Source organism: Furipterus horrens, unplaced genomic scaffold (assembly GCF_987537825.1).
Source record: "Furipterus horrens unplaced genomic scaffold, mFurHor1.1.pri manual_scaffold_6, whole genome shotgun sequence".
Classification (NCBI taxonomy): domain Eukaryota; kingdom Metazoa; phylum Chordata; class Mammalia; order Chiroptera; family Furipteridae; genus Furipterus; species Furipterus horrens.
Genome location: NW_028327176.1, coordinates 54,737,745 through 54,765,299, shown reverse-complemented (window position 1 = coordinate 54,765,299; position 27,555 = coordinate 54,737,745). Strand labels below are relative to the sequence as shown.

At 42.7% G+C, this 27,555-nt stretch overlaps 1 protein-coding gene across 2 annotated transcripts; it reads right to left on the bottom strand.

The window, feature by feature from the left end:
- Positions 1 to 2,644: 2,644 nt before the first annotated feature.
- ACTG2 (actin gamma 2, smooth muscle) lies at positions 2,645 to 27,258 on the bottom strand. Of its 2 annotated transcripts, none has more exons than XM_090281521.1 (9): positions 27,176 to 27,258; positions 18,539 to 18,700; positions 17,516 to 17,644; positions 12,401 to 12,511; positions 12,042 to 12,126; positions 8,236 to 8,397; positions 7,225 to 7,416; positions 5,298 to 5,479; positions 2,645 to 2,864 (listed from the first exon to the last, which is right to left on the bottom strand). In XM_090281521.1, the coding sequence occupies exons 1-9, from the start codon at positions 27,227 to 27,229 to the stop codon at positions 2,721 to 2,723; spliced, it is 1,221 nt and encodes a 406-aa protein (XP_090137647.1). In that variant the 5' UTR covers positions 27,230 to 27,258; the 3' UTR covers positions 2,645 to 2,720. The 2 variants fall into 2 exon arrangements, with proteins under 2 accessions (XP_090137647.1, XP_090137648.1); XM_090281522.1 differs by having other exon boundaries at positions 18,499 to 18,700; positions 27,176 to 27,257.
- Positions 27,259 to 27,555: the final 297 nt, after the last annotated feature.

Below are 27,555 nucleotides of genomic sequence, written 5' to 3'. Positions count from 1 at the left end.
CTCCCTCTCTTTCTCCCTTCCCTTCCTTCCCTCTAAAAATAAATAAGTAAAATCTTTTTTAAAAAATAAAGGGATCGTTGCGAGCAAGGAAGAACCTAGAAAGGATGGTGATCAGTTTCTCCTGGAAGTGGTAAAACAGGGTGTTTTCACCCCACCTCAGGTGTTGGCCAGAGGACAGAAAATGGTGGCAAGTTGGTGAGCAGAATTATGTCCCATTTGCCTGGAGGAATGAGTACACATCCTGCTCCTGGGGGATTGTCAGATACCTGCTGGAGTTTATGAGTAAGAGCTGATCGGCCTACATGAACCCTAGCCATTCAGTATCCATTCTTTCATACAATATTTCTTGAGCATGGACTATGTACCATGCACTCTTCTTAGTCCTTGGGGTGCAGTTCAGAAGAAATCATTTTCCAATGTTTGTTAAGTGCTATTGTGACCAATAAAATACTGACTCGTATTGCAAAAATACTTATGCAGCTCTTAAAAGCGTGACCTTGATTTTCTTCTGCTGGGATGTCTGGTCAGTTATAATCTCATTTACATCAAAGAAATTCTGATGTGCTGGATTATGTTAATTCAAGTTGGTGAAGCTGGGAAGTACGCTTACAGAATCCCCTCCTGACAGGGCTGACTGTGAGTTAAAGTGTGGGCTCTGGATTCAGACAGCCAGGGTGAAGATTAAGAAAGACAATTCATAAGCAGCTTTAACACAATGCATGCCACATAGCTACCACCCAATAGACATTATATAATAAGTAATGGCTCCTTCAGCTTGGCCCTCAGTGCCTGGGACATAACTTCTATTTATTTTTAACTTCCTGTTGGATTTTCACTCTTTTTAAGCCATTGTAGCCAATCCACTAAAGAATTCTAGGATGGCACTTGTTGAATTGGAGCAAGACTGGGTCGGGGAGGGAAGGGAATGTCCAGTCAGTCTACCCTTCTTCCCCCATATGGAGATTCCAGTGTGCCCCTCTAAAGCAGGGAGGCTCAGTGCTCCACATCTCCATGGGTCCCTGTGTGCGTGCATATGGCCTCCAACCTCCTCCTTGTGCTTTCTCTCCCAAGAGCTGGTGCCTGAAGCTCTTCTTTGCAGAACTACCCTCAGCCTACTGGAGCCCTTTCCCTTCACAAGAGGAAAGCCTGGGACTTTATGCCCAGGTGCACCTTCACTGACAGGCAACTGTGAAAGTCCACCTCCTTGCCTGCAGTCAGGCTTATCCTCCAGAGCTCACTGTCCTGCCTCTTCCACTTGCTCACAGTTTCCCCTTCTAGCACTTCCTCAATAAATCACTTGCACATGAATCCTTATTTTACAGTCTGTTTCTGGGAAGCCCTTCTTGAGACATGCAAATAAATCCTCTAGGGGAGGGTTTGAAAACAAGCTTCTGCACCTCATATCCAGGGGGAAAGTGCAGAGATGGTAGAGGGAGAATGTCTGGCATTGAGGTACTTGCACTTTCACTGGGTTCCGCAGTCTCCAAACAGGTATTTCTAAGAAGCCTCATGGACCAGGTGGGATCTGCTCAGGACCATCAAGGATGGGACTTGGAGAGGTGGAGAGAGGGAAAAGTATACCAGGCAGGAGTGAATACCTAAAACTAGCTATAAAATGGGAATGATACTAATACCTGCCTCATAGGGCTGTGATAAGGACTAAATGATGAAATCCATGTAAATTCATGTAAAGCTCTTAACCTAGTGTCTAGCATATTGTAAACACTCAATCTTTGTTAGCTGTTATTATTATCCTTTATTTCCTCATAGTACTTTGTGGGTGCTTGTTTTGCCTCAAATTATTGTCTTATAAGTATGTGTCTGTCTCCCACTTTATGCAGGGAGACCTTGATGGGTAGGAATCATCTTTGTGGGGCACCAAAACTCCATGTGGCCTTACCCAGTAATTGTGGATTTATATACCAAAAATTTAGTTAACACTTGTGAAATTAATTAAACAGAATTAACCAAGGATAGGGAATGGGGAGAAAGAGAGAGAGAAAAAGTGGGGGGGGGTGAAGAGAAGGAGGAGAAGAAGGAAGAAGAGGAGGAGGAGGAAGAAAAGAAGAGGAAGATGAGGGGTAGAAAAAAACATTCTTCCTAAACTTGCTACTGCTTTCTTGATGAGTTTGGGGGCAAAATATAATCTAATCCTTAATGACATAGAACCTCATAGAGATTTTTAAATCCATTATAAACTTCTGTCATCTAAGTTCAAATAACATTGTTTTTTCTGTCAAATTATGTCACATCCTATAAGCCTGTGTTTCCCTCTCTGTTCGTATTCTCTGTGCATCACCCTTGACTACAAGGACTTACATCTCTGAAAGTCATTGTATCTTACCCCCTCTCCCAATCATCTAGCCTTGAACTCATGTTCAAGGAAAAGGAATCAAGGTGGTATAGTACGAGTACTAACTTTAGAGTCAGCTACATCTGGATTTTAATATTGGTTCTGGGTGATCTTCAACAAGTCCTTAACTTCTCTGAGCCTCAATTTCCTCATCTGTAACATGGGGATAATAATATAACAGTATCTATCTCACAGGGTCATGTGTGGATTAGAAATAAGTTGTGAAAAGCCATTCACACTGTGTGTGAGACACAGGCCAAGGTTAGGGGGAAAGAGCTCCACACAGAGAAATAAAGCTTGCAGGTTTTAATGTTTCATGATTGGTAACAGCAGTCTCAAGGAGATCCCCAGAGAATCTGTTCTGACTTTAGAAGCACTTCCTGTGGACAATGGAGGGCCCTGCTTCATCATACTCTGGCTTGCTGATCCACATCTGCTGGAAGGTGGAGAGAGAGGCCAGGATGGAGCCTCCAATCCAGACTGAGTACTTCCGCTCCGGAGGAGCAATAATCTGCAAAGAGCAAATGTGAATCATGATCAGTCCCCAAGGGTACAGGAAGATGATTCAGGAATCATCTCATCACACTACTGGGCTTCCCCAGAAAAGGACAATCTCCACGGTTAGTCAGAAAGTAACAGGGTAAATGTTGTTTTAGGTTGGATTATTGCTCAAATCTTACTACCCCTGCCCCCATAGGAAGAATGTACTATTTCACTATGTGACTTTGGTTTCAGTTCTGTATTTGCTTTGGCCAATGAAATGTTAGCAGACATGACCCAAACAGGAGCATGAAATGTGCTTCAGGCATGCAGTTGGGCATTCTCTCTTGTGCCTCTGCCAACTTCATGAGAAGAGCTTCCCTTGAGGAGCTGCTGGCCCTGTAGCTTGGGTCCCATAATGAGAGATGTGGACCTGACCTGACCTGGCTGGACCTGCAGAACTGCCTAACCAAGCCTGACCTACATCAGCTGACTCCCAACTAACCTCCAGGTACATGAGCAATACATGCTAATTGTTATGCGTCCTGTGATTTCACAGTTGCTTGTTACTCAGTACAGCTAACCAATACAAACATCTACAGGAGAAGTGCTGTTCTGTTCTTGCCTGGAGTTGGATGCATGAGCAGTTCAGGCCAAGCTCCCTCCATTCCTGAGTGTGAGCCAGTCTACTCAGACCCTGTCTTGAGCTTCACCTGTCAACAGCCACTTGTATCTGCGAAGTTCTTAAATTCATACATACATTATCATACTTGTCACCGAGCTTAGCCTTTAGAAATTGGTTATGCTGTCAAATACTTCTGAATTCTATCTAAAAGTAGATCTGGAAGGACTGTGATTCTTCAACTGATTTCTCAGATTCTGAAGGGTCTAAGAATTCATTGCTAGGACAATCCAGAAATTAAATAGATTATTTTGTCTCCTTAAAATCGCTCTACATATTTCTTAAGTTACAGAGACTGTGGAATTTCAGAATAAGAAGGGTCTTTAGAAGTTACCTTACTTAGGCAGACAAAAGTCACACCATCACTCCTTGAATAGATATGTCAAGGACTGGCACAGCCACTAAGATGGTAACAGATTTTATCGCTGAGCAGTTCTAGTTATGAGAAAACTCTGGGCTATCTTGGACTAGAGGTCCTCAATCTCAGTCCCACCCCCACCCCATGTCCTTTCTTCCATATCCTCGAGGCTTGCTTCATCTCCTGCAATTCTTCCTAGGCAAATCCTGCTGTCCAGTTTGGCTGGGATGCTCATACATGCACATACTCCCTTGACACCTTTGCTTGCTCTAATACCTCTGCCTGCAGTGCCCTTTTCACTCCTCTCATCTTACTTAAGTTGCCCTTTCATCGATCATGTCTACTAAATAGATCCTAGACTCCTTGAAGGCTGGCAAATATTGTTAAACTTAGGGCAGTGGCTCACAAATTGGGAAATGCATCAAATCACTAATGTGCATTTATCATTGTAGGTGGTGGGACTACCTCAGACCTGATGAACTGGAATCTGGGGGTGAAGCTAGGTATGGTATCCTGACACATAGTCCTGGTCAAAAGCCTCATGTGGCAGGCTTCAGTATCTAGAGGTGAGGAGAAGAGCCCATAGGTTCTCACCTGTTTTCTGGTGGCTTGCTTTGCTTCCCTGTGCTGAGCACCACCTGCTAGGCAGAAGGTCTATGGCAGCCTTCCTTTGTGAAGAAGGTTCTTAGAATACTGACATAGAGAATATACTTCCTCAGATCAAGCCTATTCCCCACAGACCAACTTTATTGTGAAACTTTGGAACTTTCAATCTATTTGTTATCTCTATTCTATTCCCAACTCTTTCTAAACCCATTAGCAGCAAAGTTCCCAGAAGCCCTTAAAAAGGACTATATTATCAATTGCTTAGGGACCAGAGGCCAGGTAGAAGCAGTAAGACAAGTGGGCTCCCATTCTGCAGAGGCTTACAAGATTAGAAGTAGTGTGGGGAGGGCTATGGCCAAGCCGGGACAACAGGCTGTCCAGGAATCAAGGAATGTCCTCATGAGTTGGAACCAGCAGCCTACCCCATGGCCAAACTTGATCTCTTTGAAACTTTCACCCTCTTTTGGGGTAATACCCAACTCCTTTTTAAAGTTTAGAGATGCTGTAGTGTTGCCTTCTTTTCTATTTCCCTCTTGATTTCCTCCTCAACCAGGTCCATATTCTCTTCATCCTGAATTCTTTCATCCCTTCTCATATGGCATCATATGATTATGTCTGAGAGCCTATGCTAAGAGTGTTTATGACTCTTCAGTGCCCAAGGAATATAACTTCCCAAGATGAAATTTGTCCCAGAGCAGAATGATGCTGATCCCAGGAGACCACTGAGTTACAGGCCTGTCAGCTGGACTCTGAGCATCTCCCAGGTAAACAGATCATTGTTCAAAGAACTGGATGAAGGAAACTGGGTGAAGACCAACCTTGATCTTCATGGTACTGGGGGCCAGGGCTGTAATCTCCTTCTGCATTCTGTCAGCAATGCCGGGGTACATGGTGGTACCCCCGGAGAGGACATTGTTGGCATATAAGTCCTTGCGGATGTCAATGTCACACTTCATGATGGAATTGTAGGTTGTTTCATGAATACCGGCGGACTCCATGCCTAGTAGAAATCACAGTATCTAGTCAACATCATCATTCACAAAATGACACCTTCAAGTAACCTCTGTGTTGTTGCAATTACCCTAGTTCAGACCCTTAATTACCTCCCAAATGGATTACAAGATCAAACCCTCTAACTAGTCATCATCCTGCCTTAGTTTCCCTCTGTTCCAATTGATCTTTCACACTGTTACCTGAGGTATGTTTCTAAAGGACCACTTTCCCATCATATCATCTCTTTGCACAGCTCTTTTGTAATATAGGTCACATGCCATAGTATTCATCCTTTTAAAGTGTACAGTTTAGAATTTTTTAGTATAATCACAGAGTTGTGCAACTATTGTCACAATGTAGTTTTAGAACATTTTTAATACCCCTAAAAGAAACCCAGTACCTATTAGCAGACACTCCCTATTTCCCTCTTTACCCCTTCCCCAGCTCTGGGCAACCACTAATCTACTTTCTGTCTCTATAGCTTTGCCTATTCTGGACATTTCATGTAAATGGAGTCATACATCCTGTGGCCTTTTGTGTCTGGCTTGTTTCACTTAGCATGTTTTCAAGTTTCATCCATGTTATAGCATGTAACCATGTAATCAGTACTTCATTCTCTTTTATTGCCACATAATATTCCATTGGGTGGATACATTTGACTATCTTAGCCTGGCATTAAGTTCTTCCCACATGCCAAACCAGCTCACGCCCACCTACCTGGCCTACCCCACCTCCAGTCTTTTGTCCATGTGATATAATTCCACCCAGTAGACAGAAGAATCTTCCTAAAATGCAAACCTGACCTTGCTACACAGCTGATTAAAGCTTTCAGGGGATAGTCATTGCTGATATGATTAACCCCCACATTCTTTGTGTGGTCCAGCTATTCTCTCCAGTTTCTTGTGTGTGCAAACACATAACACACATGCACACACATACACACATGTCCACATGCACAAACAGAAAAAGTTCTCCCATCGTGTTCCAAACAGAACATGACCTTTTGCACCTACATGCCTTTGTACATACCATTCCATTGACCTTGAATACCATTCCCTACTCTGTGTTCCTTCCATCCCCAGATACTATAAAATAAAATGATACTCATTCTTTAAGTTTCTGTTCAAATATTCACCTTCTCTAAGAAGCCGTCCCTGGTTTCTTAGGCTATAGCACTCTGTCCAGTTTGCTATTTACCACTACACTGTTTATCAACATTTGCTTACATGCCCATCTCTTCTTATACACTCCTCAAGAAGGAGTTGTGCTCATATTATTCTCATTTACTCCTTGTGGAAATCCTATTTAGTAGGTACTACCATTATTTCCACTTTACAAATCAGTTAACTGAGGGTCAAAGAAGGTAACATGTCCAAGGTGACAGGGCTTGAAGAGGCTGAGTGAGGACTTAAAACCAGGTCTGACCCTCAAGCCTATCCTGTTTACTATTATTAAATTTCAACCTTATGAACTAAATGCTGAGCAATCGGAGAAGTGATTTTTTTCTTAGTTTAATATTATATCCCTCTGCTGCTTTTTCTTTATCTTGATTTCCTTACTCTTTTATTTAAAATCAGATTTTATCTAGTTGTATTGTTTATGTATTTTTGTCTCTTCCTGGAAAAATACAGGTTATGTATAAACAATAAACAAAGTGTGCATGACTCCTGGTGTTTCTCTTTCCATTTCTTGCCCACCCCCCACCCCCTACCCTGCCCTCCTGATTGGCAGGGACTGCAGGTAGCACCTCACCAATGAAGGAAGGCTGGAAGAGGGTCTCGGGGCAGCGGAAACGCTCATTGCCAATGGTGATGACCTGCCCATCTGGCAGCTCATAGCTCTTCTCCAGGGAGGAAGAGGAAGCTGCCGTGGCCATCTCATTCTCAAAGTCTAGGGCCACATAGCACAGTTTCTCCTTGATGTCTCTCACAATTTCTCGCTCGGCTGGAAGGAGTAGAAATGACAGCAGATACTCAGTTCTGTTAGTTTGGTTGTCCCAGTTTGGACTCTATGAAAACCTCCTTCTTACTTCTTTGGATTCAGTCTTAGTATGTATGTTAATTTTTTCATTCCTCTTCCTGAAGTGGGAGTTCAAAGGCTTGATTCCCAAGCAAAATGTTGCATGGAGTTTTCTCCTTGCTGCATTTACTCTGCCCTGACCACACTACAGGCCTTCCCAAGAGCCTGGCAGAACACATTTCCAGTCTAGATGTAGGCTTATATGTTGTGATCTTACAGAATCTAAGAAGGCCCCTACCTAACTCTCTTTCCCAGGGTGACCACTGAGGCATGATGCCTTCCCCTTAGATATTCAGACCTTATTTATTCTATGTGTCCTCAGACAAATTATAAATGCCGCTAGTTAATGAAATGCATTACCAGACCTTACTACCATTCAGCACAGTTAAAAACTAGCTCTGATATGGTGTGGACATGGATAGAGGTGGCAGGTCAATGGGGAAGGAAAGGATGCTGTGAAAAGGCCCTTGACGAGGGCTCAGCTGAGTACTGCTTAAGAAAAATAGGCCTAAGCCTTTTTCCCCTCCCCAGGTGTATTGGTTGGGAACCTATCTCCTTAAATAAAGTTGCCTTGACTAACTCATTTTGTCCAGAGGTCCAGGCCCAGGCTAGGGTATCCCCGTCTACCACAAGATAGTCTGAGGACACAGAACCACAGACTTCTCATTTGTTCTGGGAACTTCTGGTCCTTGATCCCATTTGGTGTTTTGAGCTGAGCTCTGAATCAGGAAAGGGGCTGGATACCTGTGGTCACAAAGGAGTAGCCTCTCTCCGTGAGGATCTTCATGAGGTAGTCCGTGAGGTCGCGGCCTGCCAGGTCAAGGCGCATGATAGCGTGAGGCAATGCATAGCCCTCATAGATGGGAACATTGTGGGTGACGCCATCCCCTGAATCCAGGACGATGCCTATGGACAGAGGGATAGAACCTATGAAAAACTTTTCTGTCTTTCATCTATCTCTTTCTGGGACCATGTACCAATAACCTTCAATTACCATATTTTTCTTTTTTTTTTAAGTATATTTTATTGATTATATTGTTACAGTAGACCCATTTTCTTTCCCCTTTGCTCCTCTCTGCCCAGTACCCCCTGCCCTCCAGCAATCCCATCCCCCTTAGTTCATGTCCATGGGTCAGGCATATAAGTTCTTTGGCTTTACCCTTTCCTATATTAATCTTGATTTTCCCCTGTCTATTTTGTGCCAGCCAATTATGCTTCTTAATCCCTGCACCATTTCCCGATTTCTCCCCCTTCCCCCTCCCAGCTGATAACCCTCCAAATGATCCCCATACCTATGATTCTGTTCCTATTCTGGTTTGCTTAGTTGGATTTTGTTTTTATTTTTTAGATTCAGTTGTTGATACTTGCGATTTTGTTGTCAATTTAATGTTCATAATTTTGATCTTCTTTTTCCTTTTGACATTTTATATAATAATAACTTGGTGATGATGAACTCCTTTAGTTTTACCTTGTCTGGGAAGCACTTTATCTGCCCTTCCATTCTAAATGATAGCTTTACTGGATAGAGTAATCTTGGTTGTAAATCCTTGCTTTTCATCACCTTGAATACTTCTTGCCAGTCCCTTCTTGCCTGCAAAGTTTCTTTTGAGAAATCAGCCGATAGTCATGTGGGAACTCCTTTGTAGGTAACTCTCTGCTTTTCTCTTGTTGCTTTTAAGACTCTCTCTTTATCTTGAACCTTTGGCATTTTAATGATAATGTGTCTTGGTGTGGTCCTCTTTGGGTCTAGCTTGTTTGGAACTCTCTGTGCTTCCTGGACTTGTATGTTTATTTCCTTCGCCAAATTTGGGAAGTTTTGCTCCATTATTTTTCCACATAAGCTTTCAATTTCTTGCTCTTCCTCTTCTTCTTCTTGCATCCCTGTGGTTTGGATGTTGGCACATTTAAAGTTGTCCCAGAGGTTCCTAAGCCTCTCCTCATTTTTTTCCATTCTTGTTTCCTCATTCTGTACTGGTTGACTATTTTTTCTTCTTTATGTTCCAAATCATTGATTTGAACCCTGATTTCCTTCTCTTCACCATTGGTTTTGTGTGGATTTTCCTTCGTTTAATTTAGCATAGCCTTCACTTCTTCCCTTATGTGTTTGCCATACTTAAGCATATCTGTCAAGCCTGTGAGCATCTTTATCACCAGTGTTTTGAATTCTGCATCAGTTAGGTTGGCTATCTCCTTGTCTGTTATGCTGGCTATCTCCTCATCGCTTAGTTCTCCCACTGAAACCTTGATCCATTCCCCCTTTTGGGCCATACTTCTCTGTCTCCTCATCTTACAGGCCCCTGCCATGTGTTTTTGCCTCTATGACTTAGGTGGAGCTGTCGCTCCTGTTATGTTGTAAGGGGCGGAGCCTTAGGTATTTGTCAGTACTGGGCGACCCGTTTCACCACGTTGTGTGTTGGGGAGGTGTCTGAGAGGGAACAATGCCGCTTGCTCAGCACTTGCCCTTTTCCGGGCACTTATACTTCTGTATGGGCGTGGCACCTCTCTAGCTGTTGCCCTGACCATAGTTCCCAGAGTGGGTGGGTCTACAGATGTTCTAGGACTATGGGGGCCCTTTAAACAAGGGGACTCTGCTGAGAGACCGGCAGCTTCTGCCTCCACCCCAACCCCACTGGTTTGCACAGTCAAAAGCAATGAGGTTTTATTTTTCCCAGCGCTGAGACCATGAGCTGCGCGGTCTGGTCTGGTGCTGGTGCTGGGAGTGCTGCCCAGGTGTCCCTCCCCACTTTTTAAAACAAGTGACTGTGCTTTCTGCCAGCCTGCTGCTGTCACCACTCCTGTCACCACCACACTGCATCCTCTCCGCCCTGGCTCCACCCTTCCTACCTGTCTGGATGTGTATTTCTTCTTTATTTCTTTGTTTTTTGGACTTCCATCAGCTTGATTTTCTGGAACTTCTGGTTGTCTCTAGTTTTGAGGTAGTTATATTTCTTCTTAGTTGTGGAGGGAGATGCTGTGTGTCTGTCTAGGCCTCCATCTTGGCCGGAAGTGACTATATTTTTCTTTAGTAGCTGAGAAAATTTACTCACCATAAGAATAATCAATCATATTTTTGTATGCATCAATTTATTCTCCCAAATGAGACTATAGCCTACTGGAAAGCAAGTATAATGTCTCCTCTTCTTGTACTCCTTGAAACACTTTCATGATGATGCATACTTGCCAACTTACGTCTAGACTGTACATTCTTCAAGTGAGACTGGATAATTTATACATCTTTCAGGCATCAAACTGACACATATGTACTTTCACTTAGAATGTTAGATCTGACAGAGACTATAAACACAAGCCAATTTGAAAAAATTAACATTTTCTACTAATAAAACTTTTAGTGAACTATAAAGGGAAATATGCTTTCTCAGCATGATAAAAAATCTCTCTTGATCCTATAGCCACATCATAACTTATGCGGAAACAAAAAACAGTTATTTTATTATTATTACTTACTATCATCCTGGGTGTTTTAGCCAATGCATAAGACACAAAATGGAAATAAAAAGCATTATTATCAAAAGGAAACAGACTTCTCATTACTTATTTGTACATGACATGGTTGTTACCTAGAAGACCCAGGAGAATCGACTGAAAATGATTAGAACTAATAAGATGGTTTAGTAAGGGCCGGAGGTAAAATAAATATCCTGGGACCAGTAGCTAACTCTTGTATGAGAATGTTGATCATGGCATATTTTATAATAAAAAAAAAAATTAGAGACAACCTATAGGCCCAGCAATTGACAAATTGTCAAATAAATAAATAAATTATGGAACCATCATGTAATGACTACCACATGGCCATTCAACATGATGTTCACAACAAAATCAAGTGCAAAGCACAGGATACAAAACTGTATATACCCTGTACTTCCTTATTACTGTCCTTATCACATGTAGTGAAATTATCTTTTACTTTTTTCTCTCCCCCACTGGACTGTTAGCTCCATAATGGCAAGATCTGTCTCGTTTGTCAGTGGTGCAGTGTTTGGCATGTGAAGGCAGGATTGGAAAATATTTAATGGATGGATGGATGAATGAATGGGCCTATTAATGAATACAGGAATGAATATTAGTAAGAAAAAACAAAAACAAAGACAAAAAATAATACATGCTTGAATGATATTCATGGAAGTTGTCAAGTCCCTATTAAAAACTTTTATTTTGAAGCTCTCTCTGTTTTCCTGAGCACCTTTCTATACCAAGGGCATGTACTTGCATATTCACCATCAAAGTTTTTGCTGTTGCTGCTTCGTGAGCAGAATCATTCCACTGTTGTTGGAAAGTGTGTATAAGCTCTAGGACTGACTACTGTGAGGGAAATGGCTCTTGCTGGATGTACTAGCCATGGTTTGTTCATGTGAACTCTTTCCATCTCTACTGGGCATACTTCCATCCACATGGCTTCCTTTCTGTTATCCAATTGCAAGGTCTTCCCTGGACTTTGGCTGCCCCTCTAATTCTTCTAAGCAGGAACCTCTTTCCCTTCCTACCCCTGAAGTCAGAAAGGGAGCAGACTACAACAATGAGCTACCCACCTGTTGTACGGCCAGAAGCATAGAGAGATAGCACAGCCTGAATGGCGACGTACATGGCAGGGACATTGAAGGTTTCAAACATGATCTGAAAGGACAATGCAGAATTAAAGACTGTCTAGCAGAAATCACAGCACCTTTTGGCCTGAAAAATGGTTTGGAATCTTATTAAAGACAGGAGGTATCCTTATTTATCCTACTCCCACCTGCCATAGGGCCTGGCATGGACTATGCACATAGCAGGTTCTCAAAAAAAAAAAAAAAAAAAAAATCTTGCATTGATGTGTGAATGGGAGAAAGGATCTGGCTGAACATCCATGTTGCATTCTTGTACCAGTGCTCAAGTCTGGCTGGCCTCTTACCTGGGTCATCTTCTCCCTGTTGGCCTTGGGATTTAGGGGTGCCTCCGTGAGCAGGGTGGGGTGCTCCTCTGGTGCTACCCGCAGCTCATTGTAGAAGGAATGATGCCAGATCTGTTTGGGACAAAAGTCAGATGAATCTAGCAGACTCCCAGTGGGCTGAAAAATTCCAGTTGACATGCCCATGGTAGGGGAGTAAGGCAAAAGAGAGAACTGTCAGCCCTGGGGATTTCTGATTGAAGGTTAGAGGTTATATTGCTTCTCAACAGGGCCCCAGACAGGACTCAGGCCTGGGGCTAATATACTTAGTGTGCTATGTTTGCCTAAACTTCCCTTATCTTTCCTGCTTTGTGCCCTGGGGGACCAGGTCTATTATGTATTAGTTCAGTGCTTTTTGGCTTCTGGCTATCGTTGGCTGGTAGAAGATACCAGTAAGACTTTGGAGAGTGGCAGGAGGGAGAGGGGTCAGCGCCTCTCTCCCAGGAATATAGTCTGGCCGTTCCTGAGCACAGCTTCTGTTGGGTGGCTCCTCTTTCCAGGACTCCAGCTTTTACAAAGTTTTACTGACAGTGCTTCACCACAAATATTATGGGTGTAAGAGCTTTCCTCTCTTGCTGGTAGTTGGGTGCCTCAACATCCCTTTCTGAGTCCCTAATTCAGCTCACACCTCTCAAGCTCCAACTAAGTGTATACTGTCTCCTGTTGGGAAACTTGGCAGGTGTACGTGAACGTCCCCTGTATATGTGTATTATTGATCTGGCTGTACTTTAGAGCAGGATTTCTCAACCTCAGCACTTTGTTTCAGGTTGGATAATTCCTTGTTGCAGGGGGCTGACCTGTGTATTACAGGATGTTTAGCAGCATCCCTGGCCTCTACCTGCTAGATGCCAGTAGCACCTCTCTAGCTTATGACAGACAAAAAAAAAAAAAAAGTCTCCAGGCCTCACCAAATGCTCCCTGGGAGGCAAAATCACCCCAGTGGAGAACCACTGTTTTAAAGGAAGCTATTTCTTCTCTCTGTGTCCAAGTCCCTCTTCAGTGACCCAGGACCACAAAACAGAAGTTTTTTATTTTTTATTTTTTAATTTCTGAGGGATTTTATCTTTTATTTCAGACGCATTTGGCAAAGAATGCCAGAGACCTAGGGCTTTGATCTCCTCAGAGGTGGGGTGCAGGATCATTTGATTCCATTGTACCCACATATTTATGGACCCCTGGCTTTGTGCTAGGATGGTGCTAAATGTGAGAAGGGTAGATATGAAACAGACATGGCCCCTAGATCTTAGTTCCAAAGTCTGAAGGGGAGAAAGACAGGCAAAAAGACAAAATACAGACATCTGCATTTTAAGTGAAGGATGAGGCAGAAGCAATTCATTTACTGGTGGATTTGGGTGGGCCCTGAAGGCAAAGAAATGCTGCAGAGGCTGAGAAGGGCGCCCACCGCAGAGCAAATGGCACAAGCAGAGGCCCTGAACTGTAGAAGTTTCACATGTGACACGAAGGAGATGACAATCAGTCTGAATAAGATGATGTCAGCATTTCTTCAAATGTGATCCCCAGGTGCCTACTTCTATCAGCATCACCTCAGATAACTGTTACAGGTGCAGGTCCCTAGGCATATCCCAGACACACGACTCAGAATCTTTGAGTGTTAGACCCAAACATCTGCACTTCATTTTATTTCATTTTTTGCAATTTTTATAAAGTGCTTTTAAAAAAAGATATTGATAATGTTAAAAATCAGAAAAAATATTTTTAAGAGGAATAAAAACCTTCCTTATTTCAATTACCGAATAATAAACAGCTAACATTCCGGCTTTTCCCCCCTTCTTCTTAATCTTTCACCTTTATGTATTTTCAGATTTATTACTGTTACTATTCATTTATTTCATATACTTTTATTTACTTATTATAACATTATTTTTAGCCCTGGCTGGGTGGCTCTGTCGGTTGTAGCCTTGCTCCGTACACAAGGAGGTTTTGGGCTCGATCCCTCTCTCCCTCCCTCCCCCACTCTCTCCCTCCCTCTGTAAAGTCAATAAACATATCCTTCGGTGAGGATTAAAAAGATACTATTATACTTTTATATTCAAATTTTTCCTGCCACTTTTCAGTTAATATAACATAAATAATTTTTTCATATTAAGTATTTATTTTTAATACATTGGACATTTATTTTTATTGCTGATACAATATTTCATCATATATCATCATATATTTAATCATATTACTATTCATGTGGTCTCTTCCATTTTTATTTATAAATAATCCTGTGATAGCTATCTTTGTGCATATTACATTTTCTTTTTTCTATTCAGAGCTTTTTCCAAAGAAAAGAATTCTAACAGTGGAATTACTGGGCTAAAGAGTATGGCAATTTTAAGACTTTTTTATTTTTACTACCAACAAAGAGGTTAAATTACCCTTTACTCCAGAGTAAGAAAGTGCCAATCTTATCCTAACCTACATTCAGTGTACTCACTCTTAAAATATGAAATAATTTGGTAGATAAAAATATCTAGTTTCATTTTGACTTTTTTGTTTCAAATGAGCTTAAATTTTTTCAGATTTGCAACTTTTAATAGTGTTTATTTGAGAAATTATCTGTTTATATCCTTTGTCTGGTGGAGACTTTGTATCTGTTTTTAAAAAAAATATGTTATTTACTTATTATTTTTTAGAGAGAGAGGGAGGGAGGGAGAAGGAGAGGGAAAGAAACATCATTGTATGGTTGCCTCTCATACACCCCCAACCAGGACCTGGCTGGAGGGCTGACCTGCAATCCAAGTATGTGCTCTGACTGGGAATTGAACTGGTGACCCTTTGGTGCACAGACTAGCAAGCATTCAGTCCACTGAACCACACCAGTCAGGGTGAGACTTTGTATCTTTATTCATCAATTTGCAGTAGCTGTTTATATTAATCCTTCATGGTACTCGTTGTGAATATTTTTTGTAATTTGTTGTTCGCCTTTTAAATATGGTTTTATTTTTTACATGCTAGAAGTTATTATTTTTAAGAAATCGTATTTGTCATTCTTTTTCTTTATGACTTCTTTCACTAGAAATTTGATAAATATATTTATTATACTGTATATTTTAACATTTGAATTTTTGTATTTAGCTTTTATATTCAGTTTATATGTGTCTGGTGAAATAGTATGCAGTAAGGGCAATAAACAAATATTCCTCATCCCTCAGATAAGTAATCAGTTGTTTCAGAATAATTCATTGAATAATCTTTTTCTGGTATTAGAAGTTTCATATATCATGTATTTTCTCTTTACCTTTGTGCTGGTATCAAATTGTTTTAATTTTTATAACTATATTCTAATATTTGGATATGGCAAATCTCTTCTTGTAGTTTTTCTTATTCATTTTGTCCTCACAAGTTTTGTCTTATTTCTTTCTTCAAACATACCTATGATTATCTTGCACAATTAAAAATTGTGTGTGTGTGTGTGTGTGTGTTTTTAGTTAAATTTATAGAAGCAGAGAATAGAATGGTACAATAGTTACCAGGAGGTGAGGGGCGGGGGGCGGCAATGAAGAGATGTTGGTCAAGGGGAGCAAAGTCTCAGTTATGCAGGATAAATAAATTCTGGAGACTTAATACATAGCATGGTGACTCTAGGTGACAGTACTGTATTGCATACTTAACATTTGCTAAGAAAGTAAAATCAATCGTTCTAACTACAAAGAACAACAACTATGTGAGGTGACAGGAATATTAATTAGCTTGAATGTGGTGACTGTCACACAATGTATATGTATATTGAATCATCAAATTGTACATCTTAAATGTATATAATTTTAAAATGGTGAGATTTTTATTGGAATGGTAATGAGCCCATAAATTAATTTTAGAAGATTTGACAGCTTTATTATATTCTGTTTTTCTTTTAAGGCACATAATATAATTTAAGGGTTACTTTAAAGAGTTCATGTAGTTACTACTTTGAATAAAACATTTTTGTTTATTATGTTTTTGAATTACACATTATTAGAGATATACAAATAGTATGTGCCACTTACTGAACATTAAGTATGTTTCATGCCTTGGGATTATACTATTTACCTAATTCAATCACCAAAGCAACTTAATGAAGAAAGTACTTTTATCTTCACAAATGAGAAAACCAAGGCTTAGAAGGAAGAACTTGCTCCCAGATCTCCCTGTCATGGACTTGTGTCTACATTCTTAATGGTTTCACTGTGTGAAGCAAAGTTATTCTATTTTAACTATTTATCTCACATCCAGAGTGACTGAATCTAGGATTTAGAGGAAAGTATATTGAATCACAGATTTCAAATCAACATTCTTTATTCCCAGTGGCAGTCTGCTCAGTAAGCCCTCTATTACATTTCAAAAGGCAATCATTGCAAAGCAAGAACACTCAGACAACTGTCAGCAGAATTTATCAAAAGAATATTAAAAAGAATCTATTAGCATTTTGCACACATGGTTTTGTTGATCACAAACTACCATTTAAAAATTGCCCCTTCCCCACATTTTCTTACACAAAAAGGCTTCTAGAAACCCTGATAGATTCTTAGAATTTTCATTAAAGAATCATCATCATAATGTAACATCAATGTGCCTACCTGAGATCATGGCAAAGAAAATAAAAAGGAGAGAAGCTATTTGCCTCTCAAGTAACGGCAGCAGCATTTGAAGGAAGGCTTAAGCAACCACTGGTTTGGAGGGAAGGCTGTGTGAAAGGATGAAGCTGGGAATTAGGCAAGACCAGGTCCTCAGTTGCCAGGCAGGAAGTTAGGAACCTACTGTTGGTTAGTGAGGAGCTACGGAGGATTCTTGAGGAGGTGAATGACATGATCTGGTTTGTTTTTAGAAAGATAAGCTGTGCAGTAGCATGGAGAACTGAGTGGGTGAGGGAGTCAGGAGACAAAGGAATCAGTCAGGAAGGCAGGGGAATGGTCCTGGGGAGATGTCAGCATCTTGACTGAGTATGGCCATGGGGATGGACAAGAAGAAAAAAAGGAGGTGAAAAACATTTTAAAGAAAGAGTTGACAGGGCACAGAGGACTGTGGGCTATGAGGGTCATGATGATGTATTACCATTAAAATGAGCATGTTAAAGGGGGAGTTCACTGATACCTTCTCCATGTCATCCCAGTTGGTGATGATGCCATGTTCAATGGGGTATTTGAGAGTCAGGATTCCTCGCTTGCTCTGAGCTTCATCCCCCACGTAGCTGTCTTTCTGGCCCATTCCCACCATTACACCCTGCAACACAAAAGAGGAGAGATGCAAACTGGCTGAGGGCTCCCCTCAGAGGAACTCAGGCATCCAAGGGTTTCTGAAGAAAGATAAAGACAGGAAAACGTCCTTCCCCAGGAAACAGAACAGCAGAACATAAGGGTGATGCAGATACCAGTGAATAAGGATGTGATGAGGAGGGAAGGTGGAGGATATTTTGTGGGCTTATCTCTCTTCTTTCTCCTAAGACAATGTCATTTTTCTGAGAGAGAGAGAGAGCAGGGCCCATCCACATACTTCCTCTCCCTACTTCACACACACACACAAGAACACACACACAACTTATGCCTGCCCTCCTCAGATACCCTATGCTCATGCTGTTCTTTCCACATGCTGAGATCCTCCTTAGCCTCAGTTGCCTTTTTTCTACAAAGTCTTCCCCTTCTTGTGTCCCTCCATTCAGATTCAATCTCTCCCTCTCCTGGTGAAATATTTACCTCTATTTCAGCCTGTGATTTCAAATGAGTTGTGAGTGTATCTTCATGGAGTATAAATTGCTTAAAAGGCAAGGGACTTGTTTAATTGCATATATATATTTTAAAGGTTTCTTCCCAAACCTAGCAATCCCAGGGACTTAAGCCAGACATAATACCATCATTTCATGTCTGATGGGTGTTTTTGGTTCTGTGTATTTCTATTTAAAGGGTCTTGTTCTATTAGTTAACCAGAAAAGAGAACCCTACCCTCAACACACACACACTTATACTCACACACGTGCTCATACACTAATGCCCTCTCACACACACACATTCATTCTCTCTCTCAGTCACACATGCACACATAAACAGAGCTCAGCACAACCCCCACGATGCAGTGCTTACTCCTAGTGGCTCAAAGCTTTGTGTCCAGATGGATGCACACCTGGTGGCGAGGGCGGCCCACGATGGAAGGGAAAACAGCTCGGGGAGCATCATCTCCTGCAAAGCCAGCCTTGCACAGGCCAGAGCCATTGTCACACACAAGCGCAGTTGTCTCCTCTTCACACATGGTGAGTGTGGCCAAGTGAACCGGGGGCTGGAGCACCTTGGGGGTTGGGGAGGAAGAGAACTACTCAGCCAATTGTCAAAAACATGTTGGAGACACAATCTTCTTGACTTTGCGGCCTGACCCCACCTATAGCCAGGGCTCAGTTCCAGGAGACACAAGTGTGGACCCAGCCCCCCAGTCCCTGGCAATTGGGTCTTTTCCCTCTACCCTGCTGATGTGGGCCAAATCGTATACCCCCAAGTTCATATGTTGAAGTCCTAACCTCCAGTACCTTGGAGTGTGACTGTGTTTGGGGATAGGGCCTTTGAAGAGGTAATTTAAATAAGATGAGGTCATTAATCCAAAATAACTGGCATCCAATGTAACTAGTCCAATAGGACAGATGTGTTTATAAGAAGAGGACATTGGGACAGAGATTTGCAGTGGGAAGACCACGTGAAGAGGGAGCAAGAGGGCAGCCATCAATAACCCAAGGAGAGAGACCTCAAAAGAAACCAACCCTGCCAAAACCTTGATCTGGGACTTCCAGTGTCGAAAACTGTGAAAAAAGAAATGTTTGTTGTTTAAGCCACCCAGTCTGAGATAGTTTGTTAGGGCAGTTTTAGCAAACCCATCCACCTGGCTCTGAAAGACCTGAAATGGTTACAAAGCTTTAATTCAATGGAGAAAACTTAAAGAACTTGAAGGTTAGGAAAGGAGTTTAAAAAATGTGCAGAATATGTAACAAAGGATTTATATAAAAAAGTCTTACAAATCAATAAGAAAGAAGTAAACAGCTAAAAAGAAAAACAAAGATGATGAATATATAACTGTCAGAAAAGGAAATGCAAATACGCAACAATTGTCTGAAAACATACAGTCCCGGCTAGTTATCAGGCAAGTGCAAATGAAATAAGACCATTTTTATCCATCACAGTGGTAAGAGTTAAAGTTTTATAATAGGTATTGGCAAAAATGTGGGAAAACTGACACTTTTTAACTAGAGAAACACACTATTTGAAATTCCCCAAAAGTATAAAGTATGGAATAGTGTCCTGAATTTAAAAGAAGAGCCAGGCCTATGTTTATGGATTCATGGAGCTAGATTTCTAAACCATTCTAGAATGTATAGCATAAAACCATTTATGTACATTCTTTTCAAAACAAAAACCCCCCAAGATTGTGTATGTATTTTCCATAGTTTTCTATTTGTGACTATAAACACAGCAAAAAGCTCTGGAGAAAAGTCTAAGACTGACCATAGTGATTACCTCTGGAGGTGGGAAGGGGCTGGGAGAGGAGGTGCTGGGGTACAGCTACAATGTTTTAAATTTTCATATTCATGAATAGTTTATAATTAAAATAAGCATAACATATCATTAAGGAAAAAAGATGTAGTAGTTATAGGGGAGACATTCAATCCTAAGTGTGGAAGCCCCTGGGGAGCAAGGGGCATCTGAGAGGAGAGGGAACAGTGAACCAGGATGAGACTCACTGCCCCCTGCTGCTTCAGATGGAGAAAAAACAGAGAAGTCCCTCCCCCGGTGCCGGCTGCTAAGTGAGGAGGGAACTCATTTTTCCAACTTCTGCTGCAGGTTTTCTTTCGGGGTGGGGGGTTGATAAAAGAGAAGGAACAGACACTCAGGAGGCAGCGAGCAGATGGCTGTCTAGACTGGGAAGCACTGGGTGGGAGAGTGTGGAGAGAAGTAGGAAGGGTCGTAGCTGAGGGGTCAGGAAGGCCGGCTTTCAGGAGTCCAGGGGAAAGAGGCCCAAGGTGTGGAAGGAGAAGGTGGTGGTGGCAGAGGAAGCCCCAGTCAAGCTTCATTCAGGAAGTGAGGCCACAGGAGGGGAAGAAGATCGGCGCTATGGAAACCCGTGACCTTGGCCTTATGCTGAAGGTGAATAGTGAAGACAATGACCAAAGCCTGAGACAGAGCCACAGGCTTGTGAGTGTGAGGTTGGAAGGGCTAAGTAGAGACTGGGTAGAAGCTTAATAACAAAAATTTAAGGCTAAAAGGAAGCCCTTTCCTGTTGTGTTGGAAGCATGGTATGCACTAGGGGAGAGGCCCACTGTGAATATTGAGTCCAGCTCTGCTTCTGTTCCTGTTCATCCTGATTACCTCCCCTGGCCATGGAGACCAAGTCCTGGCTCTCTAACTTGGCCCACAGGGTCCATCGGGGACTGGCGCTGGCCTTCATCTCTAGGTTCATCTTCCCTCTTGCCCCGTCTCAGCCTTCTCACATGTGGAGTTTTCTTCCATTCTCTGAACTGTGTCACTTCCTCCTCCTTCTGCACATTTAGACCCGGGGTCTGGAAGATCCTTCTCCCTACCTGTTTGCTACTCCCATCACCTGTCAGACCTCTTGTGTTGACACCGCATTTTCATGAGGCCTCTCTTGCCAGTGGTCTTAGTTAGTGCCCCCTCTTCATGCCCTGCAGCACCTTGAACTTGCCTGAGAAATGATCAGCTCTGCATATCCTGGCTCATGAGGAGCTCTGTAAAGACTGAGACTGAGGCTGAGTCTGCCTTATTCCCCCATGATTCTTCAGTGTGCCTGGCACACTGTCTGGCACAGAGTGGACTCTTAAATGTTTGTTATTAAAACAAATGAGTGAATGAATCAATGGCTGTCAAGGAGAAAGGTTTTCAGAACAGCAAAGGTAGGATGAACATTCGTAAGAGGAATCAAGGTCTGAGGTGAAGTGATGGAAGGAAAGTACCCAGCTACTGAAAACAGTATTGTCTCTGGGTCTGAACAGCTTCTGGAAGGCAGAGAAGATCCCCCAACCTCCTATCACATTGGAAGAATGGAGAAATGAAGAGATGTTAAAAGACTGGAGATGGGCAAATATTGTTAAATATTCAAAAGTGAAAGAAGGCAGATCTTTAAAACTTCAAGTAATCTTGACATGTAAGTTAGGTATTCAAAGGCACTGTTAAAGAAAGCATTTTTAAAGAAGCAGTGATTTCTTATTTTTGGTAATTGTTTACCAAGAACAAATGTTGTCAGAGTAACAGCCCTCTATTCTCTCTCAGGACCACGGAGCAGGAGAAGGTGGAACATGTTGACCTTTATCTTGGCATCAGACAAGGTCTCCTGTGATATCCCTATTGATAAAGCCAAGTGGGCTGAACAACAAATCAATTAGGCATATTTGTAGCTGCCTAAATTAGTCACCGAAAAGTGTTAATTGATGGATCAACATCAATCTGGAGACAGTGAGATGCCTTAGGCTCTACTTTTATTTTTTTTTCTCCTGTGACATTTTAATAAATGAGTTGGATGATGAAAATATAAAGCACATGCTGATAATTTCCAGGTAAAACAGACCGGGAGAGAGTAATATTAAATATGTTGGAAGGAAGAACCAAAATCCAAAGCAGATCTCAAAAAGCAGAGAAAATAAGCTAAATCCAATAAGATTAAATGTAATAGGATAAACATGAGGTTCTGCATGTGACTCTAAGTGACCAAACTGTGAAAGCTCTGTTCAGCACCTGTGAGCAGGACCCAGGGCCTCATCGACAGCCAGCAGTGTGCTGTGGCCATGAGGAAAGCTAACCCTCCTCTGGCTGGAGTACTGTGTCCATGCCTGGGGACACCCTTAATGGGAACAGTGTAGGCAAGTGGCTTGCATTCACTGCTGATGTGTCCAATTGTACAACTTTTTGGAAGGGGGATTTGATAACATCATTCAAAGCCTTAAAATGAATATATATCTTTTGTGTATAATGTACGGGGCAGACAAAAGTAGGTTTACAGTTGTGAGTATGTGAAATACAGAGTTTATTCTTGTTTATTAATTATTATATTACTTTCCATATGAACAATTGTATATATTTTTTGATATAAAAATGTATATGTCTTTTAGCTCTACAAAGACACTTCTGGGGTTTATCCTTGGGAAACACGAGTGGGTAAGTGGAACGATTTGGCCAAGAGCCAGGTTATCACAGCTTTGTTGAAAATAACCAAAATGAGAAAAAACTTCCATATAATGGAGAGAGCAGAATACTTAATGCAGTGGAGAAGATACAGCTGCTTTGTTAAGTGAAACACAGCAGTATATTCCTGTTTCAATTTTTGATAAATAAATGTTTTCATCTCTTTGAAATTGTTTTTTAATTTAAAAAAGGGGGTCCTTCACATATGTTATCTATTAAATCTTCACAAAAGCCCTGAAGTAAGATACAGTATTCCCTCACTTATCGTGGGTATTATGTTCTAGACGCCCCCACCCCCACCCCGCGAAGTAGGAACCTTACATTTATTTTAGTATTTACTGTATATATATTTTAAGGCTTTATAAACCCTTCCCACATATTTATAAACCATTCCCAGTCCCTTATTAACCTTTCCCACTCCCTTATTAACCTTTTCCACACTTTTATAAACACTACTTATGTTCTTAAACATATTCTACACTCTTAAACCTACATAACTTTAACAACATATGTATACAGTACTGTAAAATCCTGCGATATAGCAAAAAATTTGCAATAAATAATTAAATATAATATTTTTTAAAATCCCGCGATACAATGAGGCCGCGATAAGTAAACCGCAATATGGAGAGGGACTACTGTATTTTTATTTCCATTTTACAGAGTTGGAAACTAAGTCTCTGAGAAGGGAAAGAATACAGCCTAATGTCTCCTTGCCAGGATGAAGCTGGGCTGGCATCAGCCCAAGGCAGGTTCCAAGACCTGGACTTGCACCTTCCTCACCACCTTAGTGAAACTCTCATAATTTCTCCATGTTTGGTGTTTGCTTCTGCTTCTCTGTCTCTCTAGAGCTGTTGGCAGCAAAATCCCCAAAACAAAAGTCTGTGCTCTTGTCTCTCTCTGAGTCTCTGGGTCCTTCCAATGCCAGGATTATGTCTACATTTGTGTTTTTAGCCCCTGAGTCCATGTTGGTGTTTTGTATATAGTAGGTGCTCAATTAATGTTAGATGACAACCCCATCACCTGAGAGGCTGCCTCCTAGACCTGGTCTGCACTACCCCTGATAACCCCAGGTTCCCACAGACCACTATCACAACAACTTGGTCACATGGGCCTGATTTAGGATTATGCAAGGATAGTTTTCTCTATACAAGCTGTTCAGTAAACAGTTATGTTTCCATGTTCTAACAGGGGTCTGCCTTGAGGGGAAAGCAATCTTGAAAACTAGCAGGCAGCCCAGAGGCAAAGCCACTCCTCTGTGACTGACTGTCTTGCTCGAGGATGTGTGGCTGACAGTCCAAGCCTACCTGGCTTTTCAGTGAACACTTTTGCCTTCCTCTGAGTTCCCCACGCACAGAAAGAGAGTGTGGGACTTTGTTTCTCAGCAGCTGAGAAAAGCCACAAAGCAACTTAAAGCTGTCAACAATGCCATTGTGCAGCACTTGGGGTGGATTTAAGTCTGCTTTCTCCCAGGCGGACCCAGATGAAAAGTGAGGGAGGTGAAGGCGGGGTCAGGGCTGCTGGTCTGGAGTTGGAGCCTCAGAGGGCCCCACGCTGCCCTCAGGAGAAGGGTTCTACTGTGGATCCAGATTCTCCTGGAACGGCTCTGTCGGGAGAAACTCTACACCCTCCTCAGCTGCTCGCTGGTAACTTGTGGCTAGACTGGAGCACGTCTGCTGAACCAGAGCCAAAGGCAGTGTGACTTCCCGGGGTCACAACTGCTTTGTGCTGGCAGAAAGCTGAGTGAAATGCTCTGGCTCTGTTAGCTGGGACTACATCTGGGCTTCACTAAGGATTTCACTAAGTTAGAAACACAGCGCCCCCCTCTTCCCCAAGGGTGGCCAAAACCAAACATGTAATGAGTGTAAAGAATTGGCTAGGCCCTGGCCAGGTAGCTCATTTAGTTAGTGTCTGTCCTGATACATAAAGGTTGCGGGTTTTATCCCTGGTCAGGGCACATACAGGAAGCAACCAATGGATGCAAAACTAAGTGAAACAACAGATTGATGTTTCTCTTTCTCTAAAATCAATAAATAAAAAATACAAGAAGAAAAAGAATTTGCTCACTCACTCATCTCCTGCCCCTTGCCCCCAGGCAAATATGAAGACAGAGGTGTTAAATTCCCTCCCTGTCTCTCTGAAGGTTTGGCCTCAGAGTTCCTGCCACCTCTCCTTCTGTGCTCTTCTCCTCCCTTCATGCACCCCCTTCTCATGACCCCGTCCCATGTCTCCTCCCTCCCAACAAATCCCCAGTATGTCTTAATTCTATCTCCATGCCACCCTGCATGACCAACCCCAGACCATGCACGTGGAGGTAGTAGCACTCTTGCCCTTTTCCAGTTCACTCTTCTCACGGCTGCCAGAGCAGCCCCTTAAAAGGCAGATCTCTTGCCATCACCTTTCTGTAGTCCCCCATTGACCAGTCCTTTAGTGTAATATATAAAGCCCTGATAATACAGCCCTACACGTCCCTCTGACCTTAGATCTCCCTACTTCCTGCCTTGAAGTCTAAATTCAGGAGAGCTGAGATAATTAAAGAATACCAAAGACCATGCTTCCTCTTTACCTGGACTACCCCAACTTCAGGACCCAGCTCAGGCACCATTTCCTCCATGAAGCCTTCCCTGATAACTCCTGGGCTGGGCAAGAGACTCCTCCCAGAGACCTTTATACATTTATTTACTCCATGGTTCTCATCTGTCTTGCTGCCTCTCCCAATGATTGTGGAAGTTCCTATACTGTTCCTAAGGAGCTGGGACAGTGTCTGGCAAATAAGTGCTCAGTAAATGTTGGTGGAATGAACAAAGAAAGAGAAGAAAGAAATCATGCCTTAAGGTCAGAATGTCATAGTGTCCAACTTGGTTTTCCAGGCCTGGCATGTAGAATCTCTCTGCTCATTTCAGGTTCCCCAGCACCCATTCTTCTGTCACAAAGTGGGAAGCTCTCTTTTCAGCCCAAGGGATAACCTTAAAGTTTAAACCCATTAAAATAATAAAAGCAAGCAAAGTGTGGTCTCAGACCTGCAGCCTCTGCATCACCTGGGAGCTTATAAGGAATGCAAATTAGTGGGACCTGCCCCAGCCTCCTGAATCAGAATCGGGGGTAGGGTGTAGGGTGGCCTGTGTTTTAACAAGCCCTCCAGGTACTTTTTAAAATTGTTGTTTTTTGTTTTTTTGAGAAAGAGGGGGGAAGGGAAAGAGAGGGAGAGAAACATTGATGTGACGGGAGAGAAACATCAACTGGTTGCCTCTTGTACGCGCCCTGAACCCACAACCCAGGCATGTGCCCTGACTGGGAATCAAACAAGCAACCTTTCACTTTGCAGGACAATGCCCAACCAACTGAGCCATACTGGTCAGGGCTCCAGGTGATTCTAAAGGTTTGAACAATTGGCAGTCAGGCCCTGATAGTGCTGAGCTGAGCACTTTATACACATATCTCATTTAACATTCACAACAGTGCTGCCAAGTAGGTTGTATTACTATTGCTCCCATTTTACAGAAGAGCAAATTGAGGTTGCTCAGTAACCAACAGTCTGCTCCTAAGGCCTGCATCACTAAACCACCTGCCTCAGCCATGAAGAGATGTTAGTGACTCTGATCACAAAGTGGAAATTACCAGACTAATATTATTGATTGCCCATTGGACATCCCCACACAAAGGATGCTTCAAAACTGAACCCTGCCCTACCATCAGGGCTGGTGAGCTTCTTGGGTTCCCTACCTCAGAATCCTTCCCCTCAGCCCCTGGGTCTCATATTTGTGCGTGCATGTTTGTGTGTGCGTGTGTGCATGTGTGTGTGTGTGTGTGTGTGTGTGTATGGGGAGTGGGTAGGGAGAGTGGCATTGGCAGGTGATTTCACAGCTGGGTGTCTTTTGGACAAGTTGTTTAACTTCTCCAGGCCTTAGTGTCCTCATCAGAGAATGAATTAAATGGTTCCTACGCTCCTTTCAGCCCTAAATCTGCCTGATGCCACAGACCACTTGTTCCTACCCCACCCCTAACGTTCCACCCCTCCCCTGACCCCTGTGAGCCCAGAGCCTTCAAGGACTGAGGATGTTTTCTGCTCACCTCAGCCACAGATCAGAGGACAGGAGACCCACAGAGGACTGAAGAAAATACACTCTTATTCCCAACCCAGACATCTCCGACACTGGGCCCATAGTTAGCTTTGATTTAAACACCCTCAGAAGAAGCAGTTTTTTTTGAAAAGCATCTGCCCACCTAAAACAGTCTCCCAGATACTTGGAGCTGTGACAAGGGACATGAGAGTGCAGTTCTGCATCGCCCCTAGTCAGCAGGATGAGCAGAGACCCCAGGTGTAGTAGCCCACCCATCACCTAGTTACGAGGGCAGGGAGCACCCATGAAGACTGGAAAAGCCCCTGCCCCAGAATGCCCCCCGGCCAGAAGGGCCGTTTCCTGGCAGGCAGCAGGATGCTCACAGGCACCGCTGTACACAAGGGCCTTGACGTGTGTGACCTGGGCCAGCGTCACTGGAGCCAGGCCAGTGGAGGCTCCTCCTGTGCCCAGGGGGCCAGGCAACCCTAGGATGGAAGAGCCAGCAGAAGCTGTACCGTACTCACCAAATGAATGAGAGTCCTTCTCCCAGTGACTGAGGGCTGGTGTGTCTTCGGCATAAATACCAGAGCAATATAAAACCCCAGAGGCGGATCTTCTTTAAACAGAGTCCCTAAAAAGGCCAGCTGACGGTGTGTTAGCAATATTACCATATAAGGTGGTTTTTTCAATAAATCGGCCTTGGGGGTGGGGAAGAGGGGTTGGGTAGAGTGAATTATCATTAGAAAAATGTATGCAAAAGGACTTGAGTGGCAACATCCCTGGTGCTGGTGGATTTGTTCCTTTTATGTTGTACTCACATAAACACATCTCACACCAGGCCTTATAAGCTGCCCAGAGTGAGGCCAGATGCAGCTCTGCTCCTGGAGAAAGAACCATACCAAGA